Consider the following 16,555-nt stretch of genomic DNA (forward strand, 5'->3'; position numbering starts at 1 on the left):
TTGAAGGCAGGAATGTATGACTTCACTTTTCAGTGTAATTTAACCAAATATGTTAGGCATTCACAGATCTTCAATGTCTTTAAGAAAGAAGCAAGAAATGATCTAATGTAACAACATGACATCTTGTTTGACAAGCGAAAAATAATACAGCTTTGACCGGTCCTGTGTTAACATAAACCTTTTTACCTTGTTTATTATAGCAAGATGAACAATCCATTATTTTTTTTCATTTTTCCTTTGTTAAAATGTTGTAAAAAGTAGCTTATAAACTGAGAGCTACTTTACCTTGAAATGCTTGCTAAGGCGATGTTGAAGGAAAAGTCTTCCTCATGGTTCAGTCCAAGCCAGGAATAAACAACATGGCGACTGCTTTAGAAAGAAGGTTGCAGTTTATTGAAGAGGAGAGCCAGACAGAAAGATGGCTCTGGAAGAAAAGAGAGAGCACATGTAGTACGGAGTGGGTTTTTATATTCTCTGGGGCTCTTGAGGTTGTTTCCTGTTCCTGTTTGAGGCTTTGTATTTCCTGTGTCACGTACTTTTGACCTGAGTCTGAGTGTGCCCCTTTGGCATCTGTGGGTTAATCCCAGTGCTGGGATTCAAATATGTGAACAACCGGTTCTCTGTGTGGATGCCGCTTCCGGAAGTCCATTCTAGGCATGGGCAACAAAAAATTAGCTACCAGTTCTGCCGAAGTGGTGCGAACTGGCTGAATCCCACCACTGGTTAATCCTATTATGTCCTGTCTTAGAGTTCGGGTGGGGTATGTAGATTTTAGGTGTCTTTGTCTTCCTAAGATTCTAGCTGGGGGCCTCCAACCTTCCTGAATGGATTACCACATCTGCATTTCTACAGAGCTGGTTTCTGCTTGGGGGAGGGAGAGTTGGGGCTATTAAGAAAAACTGGGCATGTTTTTCTGCCTCTTTAAGATTCTTTGAGGAAATATAATATTCTGCCCTTTTAATATTTCCTTCTCTGGGGGGGCTGACTTCCCACAGAGCTATGGATTATATTTATCAAAAGAAACTAATCAGCAACACTGAAAGGGTGGGGACTCTAAATAAATATTTATTTATAGCAACTGCAGTTATTTCCCTAAACCATTACAATTAATTCTACAATAAAAATAGCATATTATGATAAAGCAATTGTTTCTAATTGAAACAATAAACATTATCCAAAGAGTAGTTATGAATAGTCAGTGCTTGCTTGCTATTTTAGACTCCAATTCCAAACTGCAAATTAGGTTTGAATCTCCTATCATTTTCAAAACGGTTTTCCATTTCACTGAAAAATCTATTTTCAAATAAGCAGAAGGTGAAAGGATCTCTGAGTATTTGCATCAAGCTGAAGAAGCTGAGATCTGCAGGCTGCAGAATGTGATATTACAAATAGGAGTATTAATATCTATCTTCCTAACTTGTTTGAATTTCCTTTGATTCTAACTGTAGTCCTGCAAACACTTTGAGAATAAGATTCACTGAATGATCCAATTGGAGCTATTCACTATACACAGAATGCAATTAACTTTTCCAATTCTTCCTTTCCTACTACTTTTTAACCCTAAAACCCTGATTTCTTTTGTCATCTCAGCTGCAAGCTTTGCACATTGAATAGGAACACTGTTCATGTGAAACATCCTTTACCTTCTTCCTATTTATAACATTTTTCATAAAGTCAATCTTGACTGAACATGGTATTTTCATTGCATTTATCTGTTTGTAGTCCATAACAAATTTCAGTTGAAAACCCGTATGGCTTCTTCAGGGAAGCTGTGTTTGTTGCATTAAAAACTATTATTTTGCATTATCCTAAACCAAATGTATTTCTGAAAGTTATGGAATTCTGCAGCCCATCCAACTAGGCAGGGTTCACTGCCTCCAGTTATTCCATTACATGGCAGCAGGACAGTCCTCCAGCTTTTCCTTCTGGACTTCCCAAACATTTCCACCCATTGACCAGACCACACAGCATACTTTTAGCTCCCTAAACCATTCTACAGGCTTGGGTTGATGGAGGACACTACCTCATTCTGGGTTTGTATTAACCCTGGCCAGCTTCAATGACTTGGAAAAACAGTGCCTTCCCAGGCAGCAAAATGTCTTAGGCTGGCCATGTTCACCTTATGCATCAAATGTTCTATTAAAGGGGCCATATCTAATTTACACTTTAACACAACATAAGGTTGCATCACATTACTATCAAACCACATTGTTTGCTTCTTCTGCTTAGCAAACTGATGGGGACAACAATTCATGCAACTTTAAGAAGGCTAGGAATGTTTGTTTATCCCATTACCGATCTCTTTACAATGCCAGAAAATCGTTGTTCACCAAAAAATTCTTCCTATACTGCATTGGAAATGACACCCAAAATTGGTACATCTGGCCTTTTTAAAAAGTTTAAGTGGGCCTTGATGATAGTAAAGCAAGACTTTTTGCAGTCAAGAGCTTACCACTGTGCAACAATATATCACACTTAGCTATAGAATCAATCAAATAGTTCCTTTCTTCCACGATGTCTCCCAGGGGTGGTATGCTATAATGGAAGTTATTACTGCTCCTGTAAGGATAATATAAATTCACTTAAAATCTGACAGACTGCATTGGGACTTCTCTGTACAGCAGGCTAGCCTGAATTTGTTATAATGGGAAGAACATGTGGGAGATACAGGAAGGAAATTAAGCAGAGTGAAGCTGATGATCAGACAGCAAAAACTTTTAAAGGCTAACACATGTATTAATGGTGTGCATGATTTAATCTTTGCAAGTGTTATTCACTGCAGTGGTTAATTCTTCAGGCAAATACAAGCGTAACTTTGCTTTAAATGTTAGTGCCATCTGGTGGTGCTATGCTTTTAATTCAACATAAAATGGCATAAAAAACTAAGATGAGACTTCAAATTAAATCATGCACTTATTTGGTCACCTATACTCTTTAGCTTGACTTTCATAAATACAACATCTTTTTCCAATTGGTATATATTTAGAAGCATTCAAAGTTTTTCTGTGTCAAGGACTTGAAAAGTTAGTAAAGAGCATCTCTACAGCATGGTTTTCAAGCACACAAAGGAACCAATTTGCTAATTTATCCTTTCAGTCTAGACAAGGCCAGCACTAGATGGCACTGAAGGGGAAAAAAAAAACCACTGGACCACATTAGAAGTGGCAACAGTGTTACAGTAATAACTAGGATACCTATCACCATCGCATACCTATGTCTGGTAGGGTTTGTGGATCTCCAATGGCTCCATAATATAACATAATTCAAAGAGTGGCCTTTTTTTATCGAAGACCACATCTGCTAATTTCAGATTGTTATACAGCCATGAAAGGCATGAACTGTATAAGAAAAATTGTGATAATCTTGACCTAGGTCATAGAAAATTTCCCTCTTTATACCCATGGCTTCTACAGCTCTGTGGATTGGCAGCTAGAAGAATCTTAGTATTTCTAAAAATAATTTAGGATCACAGTCACATCAATCACAATCACTTCATCTATGTTAAAAGAAAAATCTTCATCAGGGTCCAGTCCAAGCCAGGAATAAACAAAATGGAGACTGCTTTAGAAAGCAGTAGTTTATTGAAGAGCAGAACACAGACAGAAAGGAGACTGGCAAAGCTGACCACATGTAGTAGGGAGTGGTAGGTTTTTATACCTTCTTGGGCTTTTGAAGTTGTTTCCTATTCCTGTGGCATGAACTTTTACCTGAACTTCAGTGTGCCTTTCTGGTATTCTGATGGTGACAGGTTAATCCTATTATGTCCTAAAGGTCATGAGTTTGGGTGGGGTATGTAAATTTTAGGGGTCTTGTCTTTCTATCTCATAAACTTCTAGCTTCCTGGGTCCAACTAAAGAGGAAGCGTGCTAAAGTCATTGTGTAAAGAAATATATTCCTGTCCTTAAGTGATCAAGGTAGTCATATACATAGAATGAAGGCTACTGCTAAGCTTGTAAGCCGCCCTGAGTCTTCGGAGAAGGGCAGGATATAAATGTAATAAAAAAATGCACGTATTCCCCTAAAACTGTCTTATGCAAACTGTCTTCTGATAAGAATGTGTAAAGTTTAACCATGTAAGGAACAATGTACAACCGGGAAATAGGGGGGTATAAATATGTCTGTTTGTACACCCCTCGGGGTTCAGACCCTTTGCTTTGTTTAAGCCCTCTGAACCTGCGCAATAAACCTTTCCTTTCCTGAAGAGCTGGCGTGAGTCTCTTCTTTCTACAACACAACCTTTCTGAATAGGATTATCACATTTGCATTTCTAAAAGGTGGTTTCTTGAGTTTCTATTGGGGGCTATTAAGAAAAACTGGGCCTGCTTTTCTGCTTTTAAGATTCTTTGGGGGAAATATATTCTGCCTTTTAATATTCTTTAAATATTTCTTTCTCGGGGGGGGGGGGAAGAAATATACAAAGTTGTGACAAAATTGAAATTGAAGTCTTGTTGCTAGAGAAAATGTTGATTTGGTTTATGCAGTTTGAAAAATTGTTCTCCAATCCTTCCTGCTTTTGGATTGTATTTAACAATTTAGATGGCCTCCCATCTCATCTCACAACCCTGGGCAACTAATAAGACATTAAAAAGCAGCAACACAGAAATCCAAAACATAAATTTTAAAAAACTCTGTAACAAAGCCATCTAAACAATAGTCTGATTGCTGAGGCTCACAAAAAAAGTTTCATTCATTCATATAGACCTCACTTCTATTTTAATAATCTCTAACCAGCCCCTTTCATTGCTGCTCTTATTACACAAAACACTGTGGCATGCCTTTTAAATTGATGCCCTGCAAGCCTTCCATCTAACAGCACCTATGCATTTATTCATTAAGGGGATTCAGACTGAGAAGTGTGGAGCCTTGGTGGAGCAGTGGGCTAATGCCTCCTTAAGTAACACCAGCTGCCTGCAATTAGTGCAAGTTCGCATCCCACCAGGCTCAAGGTTTACTCAGCCTTCCATCCTTCCTAGGTAGGTAAAATGAGGACAATTGGGGGCAATTAAGCTGACTTTGTAATAATGCCGCTGGGGGGGGGGGACGAAAGCCCTAATAAGCAGGCATATACATAGAATGAAGGCTACTGCTAAGCTTGTAAGCCGCCCTGAGTCTTCGGAGAAGGGCGGGATATAAATGGAATTAAAATAAAATAAATAAATAAAAATATTTGAGGATCTCTCGCTTCATAATGCAGAGCAGGAGGTAGGCATTACCTCCCCCGAGTATGACCACCATTCTTCAAATGGGGGCTCAGACTGATAATGATTTACAACTCAATAATGATGCTTAAATGCAGGGACCTATTTTTTCCTTTTATGAGCTCAATCTACTCATTGGTCGGTGGTATGGGAAGAAGAGGAGGAGGAAACAGCGCTTTGTACCCTCACAAACTCCTAAAGGAAAGGTGGGATGTATAAATAAACACAGAGATCGGACTTCCATGGCAATGTTAATCCAGCTTTTCTCAACCCGGTGTCCTTCGCAGAGGTTGGACTTCAATATTTCACTACCCAGATTGCAGGATTAAGAAGCACACCTTTTCTTCAGGAGGAGCATTGAGGTTGAGCAACATATCAACGGGCGACGGCCGCTTCGATGCCACTGAAACAAACCAACTTAGTTACCAGTCGTTGCTTTCGGTTTCTATTGGGACACTGCAGCGGGAAGCACAAGACCGGAGGTGCCTTATGCAGAGCCACTCTACCATTCAATCTCCATGGTGTTCTGTCCGCCGGCATGGTTCAGTTGGGAACCGGAAGAGCCGCTTTTAGATTCTTCGGTTCCGCCGGCTGGGGATTTCTCCGGCTTGCTTTACGGCCGCGCTTTTGTGACACTGTCGCGAACGGCAGTTGCCCGTCAAGCAGGATCGACGGCCTTGTACCGGAAGCAGCGAAGGCAAGAGAGGAAGTCTCGGAAGGAAGGGGACACGTGCGGCCGGTGAGTCTTCCTGCGTGAGGCAGGCGATGACGGTTTAGTTGTTTAGGGAGCTCAAGCGAGGGTCTTTGAGTCGTACCTTCGCGTCCGATGGGCTTTTTCCTCGGCCTGCATTGTCGCGCTGCCCTCTTGCGCTCCCCTTAATCCAGGGTTCTTCAAACTTGGCCCTTTTATGACTTGTGGACTTCAACTCCCAGAATTCCTCAGCCAGCTTGTCTGGCTGAGGAATTCTGGGAGTTGAAGTCCACGAGTCCTAAAAGGGCCGAGTTTGAAGACCCCTGCCTTAATCGGTTGTTTACTGCTTATGAGAATTGTAGTCCGTTTGCTGCTACATCTCTCCTCTGTGGGAAGTCAGTGGGTCTGCCTTTGGGGGAGGCATGTGGTAGGGGAGTTGTTTCCCTTCTTGTGGCTACCCACGAGGCGAGAGGGACTTGAGCACTGGCCTGGAGACTATAATTCCCATAATCTCCCATTAGCGGGGTCAGTGGAGGTTGCCTGGCTGGGCTTTCAGCTCTAATTCATCCTCCTAACGCTGTGATGCAGTTTCTCAGACACTGTGTGATATAAAAGGTGAACTGTTCATCGTAAAAGTAACCCTGGTCGAAAAATGGTCGCATATAAAAAAAGGCTTGATGGATTGATGGAAGGCAAGCTTTTATTACAGAAAGAATAGTGGATCCAAACCCTTCTAATCCAACCCATCCTGAAATGATCTTATTATCATAATCAATAAGTTATCTTAGAGAGCCAGCTTGGCGGAGTGGTTTAAGCCACCAGGCTGGAAACCAGGAGACGGTGAGTTCTAATCCTGCCTCAGGAATGAAAGCCAGGTGGGTGTCTTTGGGCCAGTCACTCACTCACTCAGCCCAACCCACCTCACAGGTTGTTTCTGTGGTTTAAAAGAGGAGTAGGAAGGAGTATTACAAATGTTTGCCGCCTTGAGTTTCTTATAAAGTAATAAAGGTGGGATAAAAATTAATAATAGGATTAACCTTCTGAGGCAAACAACATGAAATTATCCACAATCATGGTGCAGGAATCTTTTGGGAGGCTTAGAGAAGGTGAATTGAAAAAAGTCTGGCGTTCCTATGAAGGGCCTTGGGGCTTATATGCAGTTTTAACCTTAGGTATCCCTTCCTGTGCATCTGTATGGTATTTGCTACATAATAAAAATATTTAAAACAATAATCCTGTGTATACCTCTGTCATAATAGTGGTATAATGCAGTTTTGTACCAGTTAAAATACCAAATGATGATTTGAAAATATATTCCCGACCATGGTAAAAGTTTTTGATGGATTCTGATAGAGGAGTTTGTGTGCAACTGTGGGGCTATTTTTTTCTAGATTACTTTTAATATTTTTCTTTATAGACTGCTAAATTCCCAGCCACATTGATGTGATGTGATTAGTATTTATATTTTTCTTAAAATTTTATGCTAATCTCCAATTATTTTATCTTTAATAAACTGACAGCTACTTGCAACCTCACAAAAGGTAATAAAAAAATCAAAGATGAAATGTCAAATTTATCATTGTCTTTTTTTGCCTGTTGCAGTCTTTTTACTATACTTTTAAATGTCTTAAAAATTCAAAGATATTTAAATAACTGCAATATTGAAAGTTATGGGCTTGTAACAATATAGCTGTCATATTTCAGAGTGGAAAAAGTTGATTTGTAAAGCTTCTGCAGATTTGAATTGCATATTTATGAGGAATGGGATACTGGAAGCAGTCATGATAATTTTCTGTTTTGCAGTAATAAATTAATGGACACCAAAAGGAAATTTATTGGCAAAGGTAGAAAAACCCCCGGGCGTGGTAAAAAGAAGCTTACAAAGAATAATGGTGAGATAAATATATTACAAGATACACATTTTCTAAATCTCACATAGACGGTACATTGTGTCTAATAAGTAATTGGTTTAATATGTAAACTGATAAAATATAGCAAATGTGATTTGAACTGGTATAAAGAGGTACTTTTGTTAGGCTTTTACAAATAGGCATGCATGCATGCACACAAATAAAAAAGACAGTATATATTTTAATTATTAAAATTTATAATTACAGTAAACATGAATACAAACTGAAAAAAGATTGAGTAAAAAGAAAGTAGAAAGTAACAGAAATAAAAAGAATTGATTTCCCACATTCATCTCAATAGTTATAAACAATTTTAGTAACCTCTTAAAATGCAACAAATGATTTCTTCTTCTCATATACCATCTTTTGTCTATAAATAAATTCTTATAGCATTGTCATTTCAGTTCTGGTGTCAGCAAAATCCAGAGATAACATGTTTATTTTAATCTTGATCAAATAAACAGCTTTACATTCCTTCCTATTACTTCTAACAATTTTAATGTTTAATCCAAAGTTGATTTATTTTCTTTTTCTTTTGTTCCTTCTCATGAAATTTTTCAAAACTAACAAGCCTCTTTTGTAAATCCAATATTTGGAAATTTATCCAGATCACTTGTAGTTTATCATTTGTATATCCCTTCTAATTATTAACACAACAACCGGTTTCTTTTATATGTCTGGTGCAACATCTTTTTCCATGTAATTCTTGTAGCATGTAATTTGTAAATCCACTTTCAACTCAGTCCCAATCTCAGATAAAACCTGTTCCTCTTCTATGATGCCTTTTTAACATCGTCTCTCCGCAGAGACTGATATCATTGTTGACACTCTAAAAATTAAGTTGAGTCCATTGTTTAAAAATATGCTTTAATATGTCCAATGTTAAGCTATTTTGCTTCATTCTATAATTATAAACTGAGTTTGTTCTTTCTTCTCCTTCAGTTGTGAACTCAATTGTAATCCTATTGTTTTTTTAAAGTCCAAAGCAAAAGCATTTCCCCATAGTAAGGATTCTTAATAATTCCAAAATTTTATTTCAACTTTATCTTGACTTTCTAAAATCAAAATTTTAATCACCCTTTTGCTGTTTATTTAAAAAAAAATGTTAAACTTCTGGTTAAAACCTTTTTGTTGTTGTTAAGGTTTGAAGAAAACTCACTGCTATCAAAGTTTCAAATACAAAAATTTCTAATAGCTGAAAAGCAACTAACAAGAAATTTCTTCAAGTGATTAAAAAACGAAATATCCAAATTTAGTATGCTTTCAAAGGTTCCAATCATGGTTTAGAAAATGATTATTCCTTTGTCTCCCAGAGCTCTAAACCCACTGGAGACCATTATCTTGTGGCCTCCTCACAAGGAACAGCTGTCCGGAGCCCTTAAGGGGGAATCTGAAGCCCTCTCCTTGTCCAGAGAGGTATTACTGAAAAGCTAGTCCACTTGCTGACTCTTCGTTCTGTCACAGTTGTTGGTTCCACTTTTTGTGATTTTTTTTTATCCCATTTATATCCCGCCCTTCTCCGAAGACTCAGGGCGGCTTACAATCTAAGAAGCACAAATCAATGTGCTTAGCAATAGCCTTCATTCTATGTATATGCCAGCTTATTAGGGCTTTTGGGGCCCCCCAAGCGGCATTTTACAAAGTCAGCTTATTGCCCCCAACAATCTGGGTCCTCATTTTACCTACCTCGGAAGGATGGAAGGCTGAGTCAACCTTAAGCCTGGTGGGACTTGAACCTGCACTAATTGCAGGCAGCTGGTGTTACTTAAGGAGGCATTAGCCCACTGCTCCACCAAGGCTCTTTGATGCTGCCTTAAGCTCACTAATTTTTCCCTCCATAAGTCATCACAATATATACAGTTTGATTAAAAAAAAATTAAGATAAGAATTGCATTTTTAAACGTGGCTAATACCTATATAAGGGACGCGGTGGCTCAGTGGGTTCTGGCTCTTCGGCTTTGAAACGGAGATGAGCACCGGCCCCTAGAGTCGGAAACGACTAGCACGCATGTGCGGGGGAACCTTTACTTTTACCTTTTAATACCTATATGAATAAAAACCCAAACAAATTTTTACTCCTGTATACTATTTATCTTATCCATCAACTTAGGAGTAGGAAATCTATATCCCTCCAGATCCTGCTGGACTACAACTCCCAGCCCCATTTGCCATTAGAAATAATTGATTGGGGCTTCTGGGTGTGTCATTTACCTTTACTACTGATAGCAGATTTAATAGTTATCATTTGCATAGTAATTGTTTCATATATACTGGCCGAGGTTGGCATTTGTAATATCTAAATGTTGTAGACCTGTTCTTCTTTCTAGAGTCCTCACATTATTATTTGAAAATTAATTTAAATGCTTGTGTAACCTGGTTTTTCTGATGTTTTTTTCATGATCTAAGTATGTTTATGAACCATCTGATTTGTACAAAATGCATTTTAATTTCAGTTGATGAAAATACTTGGAGAAAAGGAATTGTCAAAGCTAGGTTAAGAATAAATACAATATAATACGTATAGGTATAAACAAATAGTTTATACCTCTTTCTCTAAAGTATAACTCTTTCTCTAAAATATTAAAAACAGATCCTGGTCATCCAAAGAAAACCATTGGAAAAAATGAAGATATCAAACCCAAATTTAAATCTAAGAAAACTGAAAAAGGAGGTAAAAAACCTGATAAAACTGGTGTGAAACACTGGAAAAGTAAGCAACTCCCAGGGAAGGTTTCCAGGAAGCGCAAGCTTCAAGATGATGCAGAAGGTAAGAATGTGTTTCTAAAAGTTAAATGTGATAATCTTAACGGCCTTCAGTGGTTCTGCAGTTTTAAATAGGGTCCTTGGGTAGAAGGGCTGTAATGAACCTCTGTTGCTTCCTAACCAGATCACATCAAACTAGATAGACTCATACTTTGATTCAACACTGTCCGGTTCATGCAGGTTTTAGCAGAAGATGCCTCAATTAAAAGTTAGTTGTTTTTTCAAGACCTACTATTGTTGAAATTACAGTTAGGGCAAAATGAACCCAAATTAGTTTGAGAAGACCTTGGATGAGAACCCAGAAACATAACTTTAAACATTTGGTGTGATATTAATTAGTACAGATGGCATTCACTACATATTAGCCTCCTCAAAACTACATTTTGTTTTATTGGTTTATTTATTTATCATTAGGCTCAGAACCTAAAAAGCCCAAGTGGAATGAGATCAAGAAGAAAAAGAAGGAGCTAAAACAGAACCGTCAGCTGACTGACAAGGCCAATTATGACATAATTATTAAAGGCAAACAGATTTGGGAAATTCTACGGCGGTAATCATAATTAATACATTTGTATATTGAGTAACTTAACATCTATTTTTGTTTTTCTTCCATGCAGAAATTTACTTTGTTCTTGTGCAGAGAGGATCTTTCTGAACAGTCAAAGATCATCTCTGCAAAATTAAGGGCTTGATTGATGTTTGGATGTGCTAAATAAAGTAATAATTTTGACTTTTAGGATGGATAGATAAGATAGATAATTATAAAAATCTTGGAGAAGGAGATATTGATGCCCAAAAGGCTCAACTCATAAGTTAATCAGCAATAGTATTGTTTGCTAGTTGATCTAATTTAACTGGGTTTTAGATTTACTCTTGGGGCTTGAATTTAATTTGTTTTAATTGTTTTTATTTTTTGTATTCATGGTTTTAACTGCCCTGTAAACCGCCCTGAGTCCTATGGGAATAGGGCGGTATACAAATCCAATAAAATAAATAAATAAATAAAATAATTAATCCATGTGCTGTTGCAAATACATTTGTCCTGACAGTATTTAATATTACAGGTTTAACTGCTAATAGATAATTAGAACAGTTTTAACTGCCAAAATGAAATTAATAAACTATTGTTTTACTCCTGGGTTCAATTGTAGAAAAAACTGTGACAAGGAAAAACGCAAGAAGCTACTGGGTGATCTTCAGGAGTTACTTCATGGAAAAATTAAAAATGTAAGAAATATAAAACATATGTATTTTTAAAGAGAAGCAGTGCAATTCACAAATTGCTGAACTACTGTATGTGTGAATAGTGAAAAAGTTTATGCGAAGATGTATTACTTCTATCCATAGGAAATGAAGCTGAAAACTGGATGATCTTATTTCCTTTTTTTGCACAAACTTGCCATACTTTATTACACTGCAGACAGATTGCTATTTACAGCTGCCCAGAGTTTTGGTTTTATGATGGGTGGCCATACAGGGAGTGCAGAATTATTAGGCAAATGAGTATTTTGACCACATCATCCTCTTTATGCATGTTGTCTTACTCCAAGCTGTATAGGCTCGAAAGCCTACTACCAATTAAGCATATTAGGTGATGTGCATCTCTGTAATGAGAAGGGGTGTGGTCTAATGACATCAACACCCTGTATCAGGTGTGCATAATTATTAGGCAACTTCCTTTCCTTTGGCAAAATGGGTCAAAAGAAGGACTTGACAGGCTCAGAAAAGTCAAAAATAGTGAGATATCTTGCAGAGGGATGCAGCACTCTTAAAATTGCAAAGCTTCTGAAGCGTGATCATCGAACAATCAAGCGTTTCATTCAAAATAGTCAACAGGGTCGCAAGAAGCGTGTGGAGAAACCAAGGCGCAAAATAACTGCCCGTGAACTGAGAAAAGTCAAGCGTGCAGCTGCCAAGATGCCACTTGCCACCAGTTTGGCCATATTTCAGAGCTGCAACATCACTGGAGTGCCCAAAAGCACAAGGTGTGCAATACTCAGAGACATGGCCAAGGTAAGAAAGGCTGAAAGACGACCACCACTGAACAAGACACACAAGCTGAAACGTCAAGACTGGGCCAAGAAATATCTCAAGACTGATTTTTCTAAGGTTTTATGGACTGATGAAATGAGAGTGAGTCTTGATGGGCCAGATGGATGGGCCCGTGGCTGGATTGGTAAAGGGCAGAGAGCTCCAGTCCGACTCAGACGCCAGCAAGGTGGAGGTGGAGTACTGGTTTGGGCTGGTATCATCAAAGATGAGCTTGTGGGGCCTTTTCGGGTTGAGGATGGAGTCAAGCTCAACTCCCAGTCCTACTGCCAGTTTCTGGAAGACACCTTCTTCTAGCAGTGGTACAGGAAGAAGTCTGCATCCTTCAAGAAAAACATGATTTTCATGCAGGACAATGCTCCATCACACGCGTCCAAGTACTCCACAGCGTGGCTGGCAAGAAAGGGTATAAAAGAAGGAAATCTAATGACATGGCCTCCTTGTTCACCTGATCTGAACCCCATTGAGAACCTGTGGTCCATCATCAAATGTGAGATTTACAAGGAGGGAAAACAGTACACCTCTCTGAACAGTGTCTGGGAGGCTGTGGTTGCTGCTGCACGCAATGTTGATGGTGAACAGATCAAAACACTGACAGAATCCATGGATGGCAGGCTTTTGAGTGTCCTTGCAAAGAAAGGTGGCTATATTGGTCACTGATTTGTTTTTGTTATGTTTTTGAATGTCAGAAATGTATATTTGTGAATGTTGAGATGTTATATTGGTTTCACTGGTAAAAATAAATAATTGAAATGGGTATATATTTGTTTTTTGTTAAGTTGCCTAATAATTATGCACAGTAATAGTCACCTGCACACACAGATATCCCCCTAAAATAGCTATAACTAAAAACAAACTAAAAACTACTTCCAAAAATATTCAGCTTTGATATTAATGAGTTTTTTGGGTTCATTGAGAACATGGTTGTTGTTCAATAATAAAATTAATCCTCAAAAATACAACTTGCCTAATAATTCTGCACTCCCTGTATAAGTTGAAATAAATACAGATAATCCTTGACTTACAACAGTTCATTTAGTGACTTTTTGAAGTTATAACAGCATTGGAAAAAAAGGACTTAAGACTGTTTTTCACCCTTAAGACTGTGGCAGCATCCCAGTGGTCATGTGACCAAAATTCAGATGCTTGGCAGCTGACTCATATTTTATGACAGTCGCAGTGTCCCGGGGTCATGTGGTCCCTTTTTTGTGATCTTCTGATAAGCAACGTCAATAGGGAAGCCAGATGCATTTAGCAAACTTGTGACTAACTTAAGTGCAGTGATTCACTTAACGACTGTCGTAAAATGGGGCAAAATTCATTTAAAAAGTGTCTCATTTAGCAACAGAAATCTTGGGCTCGGTTATGGTCCTAAGTCGAGGGCTGCCTGTAAATATCTCCTGAGACTTAGGAGAGAATAAAATGTGTAAGAGGCTTAACATACAACGAGGTCATATAGAATAGTAACAACTTGCAAGAGCTGCTTGGAATTCCAAATCTTGGAGAAGTGAAAGATATTGAAGCAATAGGTTTCAGATTGGTTTACTTCTTTTTTGAAGACCATACCATTCTTAGTACTCTTAGGCAATTTGTTTTTGGACCATATGTTATTGTATTTCTTTATAGCTCCAGCCAGCTACAATAATAATAAATCTTGTTGTATTGTTGCTAAATGTTTAAAAAGTAGCAAGATCCACCAAATATAATGCCACCTAATTGACATGCTAAGTTGCTGTCTCCTCAGATGGCATTTGGTCATGATTCCACACGTGTCATTCAGTGTTACATTCAGTTCGGCAGTGAAGAACAAAGGCAAGAAGTATTTGAAGAATTAAAAGGTACACTTCCTTAAAGCGTCCGTATTAATCTCTAGAATACTTGATGGGGTCAGTTTCTCACTATGGTTTTCCATCCCACAGAAAGCTTTAAAGAATTAAGTAAGTCCAAGTATTCTAGAAACATTGTGAAGAAATTTCTCATGTATGGGTAAGTATTCAGTGCATCCATATACTCCATTCTTACATAGCCTCATATTTGACTAAAGAGTGACTGCTTTGTTTTCCTCCTGTTTTGTTTGAATTGGAAAAATTTAAAAATGGATTCTGAAACACTTTTCTTTAGAACAATGAGCAGAATATATAAGAATAAATGCCTTTGCTGTACAAAAACTCTCTAAAAATTACACAAGAGAAGGGCTTTTCTGAACGGGATTATTCAGACCATTATTAGACCATAAAACAATAACTGAAAGTGTAGAGAAGTGGGTCTCACTCTGATCAGGTCTTCATTTTTCAAAATATATATATATATATGTTAGAATCCCAAAATAGTAAATGTTCAGAAAATGTGCCTAATTAGATCTCTAGCAATGAAAAGAAAAAACCTATTGAAGAAATTAACTGAAAGTAATAAGGGAACAAAAATATTCTGCCAATTTTTGTTTTGTTTTTTTACATTTTCCTTCTAAAAACATGACAAAAATGCAGGAAATATGTAGCTTTCTTTTGTAAATTAAAATTAACTGGTTTTTCAAGTTTGTAACAATTGTTTGAATTAGTCATACCTTTACTCTTATAACGGTAATTTCTGGGTAAAGCTTAACAAGGTTGTGCAAATGCTTGGAAAGAGTGTTGGAACACATGGACGCATTTATAAAATAGTTCTTTTTCATTTTAAAAGTACGTCTATTTTCAGATATGCACAGCTTTTGGCCGTCTGCTCACATGTGTCCATGTATAGCTCCAAAGTTTCCATCCTGTTGTTGTCGAAAGTGTTAAAAGGGGCTTTGCAAAATAGAAATGTAAATGGACTATTTTATGATTCCAGCACATTTCTTCAGAAAGTTTCACTGTCACTCTTAAAAAATTCGACTGCTCAAAAATAATTTAGTGAGGGGTTCTTTTGCTTTTTTTTTCTGATGCCTGCTTAATATCTGGGAAATGATTTTTGATTTATCTGAGTATGAGGTTCTTTTCTAAAATAAATCCAAGTGGAATGCCATTCTTTACTGTGGGTGAACGATTCACAGTGCAAAGTATAACATTGAGAAAGCTGTTTCTTTAGACCAGACATGTCAAACTCGCAACGTCACGTGATGTCGCGAGACGTATCAGGACTGTTTTGCCGGCAATGGGGTGGGCACAGCTTCCGGGTGACGCATCCGGCCCGTGGGGCAGCAGTTTGACACCCCTGCTTTAGACTGATCACCTTACTGTATTTGCTCTTACAGAAGAAAAAGACCCAAACGTGTCAACCTCACTTGTATTATTGTCTCTCTATGTAGGTTCCCTATTTCTGAAATTAACTCTAGGAACCAGGGTTAAGTCGGAAATCATGAAAAAGTAACTCCTTCTTGACTTAAAATCCTTGGTTGATTTTCTTTTCTCCCGATTTTCTCTTTGTCAACTGTACTCATTTCTGAACTAGAACAAAGCCACAAATTGCGGAAATAATCAAAAGTTTTAAAGGTGAGGTTAAAAAGATGTTACGGCATACCGAAGCATCCGCTGTGGTGGAATACGCCTACAACGATAAAGCCATTCTGGAGCAACGGAACATGTTGACGGAAGAGCTTTATGGTAATATATTCCAGGTCTATAAGGTGATTATTGGTACACTTTTTTTTTCTTCAAAAACAATTTGAGCTTTTCTTTGTGTGATCTGACATCTGAAATGACTTTTGAGTTCTGAGAGAAAAGGACAGACAGGCAAGTCAGGAAAAACAAATTAGTTCCAAGAAATCTCTGTATACCTTATGCTATACTACAGGGGTGTCACACTCAATTTCATTGAGGGCCGCATCAGCTTTGCGGTTGCCCTCAGGGGGCCGGGTGGGTATGGCCAGGGTGGGCGTGGCCTACTGGGTGGGCGTGGCCAGAGTGCGTATGGCCTACTGGGTGGGCGTGGCCAGCTCTACATCGTTCACATCAAGGGTGCCTATGGGG

At 38.1% G+C, this 16,555-nt stretch overlaps 1 protein-coding gene and 1 long non-coding RNA gene across 2 annotated transcripts in view; one reads left to right on the plus strand and one right to left on the minus strand.

Moving 5' to 3' along the window:
• LOC310634309 overlaps nt 1-490 on the minus strand; it is a 31,527-nt gene extending 31,037 nt beyond the window's left edge. Inside the window, exon 1 of the long non-coding RNA XR_014491197.1 lies at nt 286-490. This is a non-coding gene — a long non-coding RNA (uncharacterized lncRNA). The remainder of the gene's footprint in view (nt 1-285) is intronic.
• A 5,367-nt stretch (nt 491-5,857) lies between these two features.
• Nucleotides 5,858-16,555, plus strand: part of PUM3 (pumilio RNA binding family member 3) — a 31,621-nt gene continuing 20,923 nt past the window's right edge. Inside the window, exons 1-8 of the mRNA XM_083353787.1 lie at nt 5,858-5,937; nt 7,693-7,781; nt 10,390-10,566; nt 10,977-11,112; nt 11,714-11,789; nt 14,356-14,449; nt 14,531-14,597; nt 16,038-16,212. Coding sequence (XP_083209913.1) covers nt 7,703-7,781; nt 10,390-10,566; nt 10,977-11,112; nt 11,714-11,789; nt 14,356-14,449; nt 14,531-14,597; nt 16,038-16,212 — 804 coding nt within the window. The 5' untranslated portion in view covers nt 5,858-5,937; nt 7,693-7,702. The remainder of the gene's footprint in view (nt 5,938-7,692; nt 7,782-10,389; nt 10,567-10,976; nt 11,113-11,713; nt 11,790-14,355; nt 14,450-14,530; nt 14,598-16,037; nt 16,213-16,555) is intronic.

This window comes from Vipera ursinii, assembly GCF_947247035.1.
Source record: "Vipera ursinii genome assembly, chromosome: 2".
NCBI classification, from domain to species: Eukaryota; Metazoa; Chordata; class Lepidosauria; order Squamata; family Viperidae; genus Vipera; species Vipera ursinii.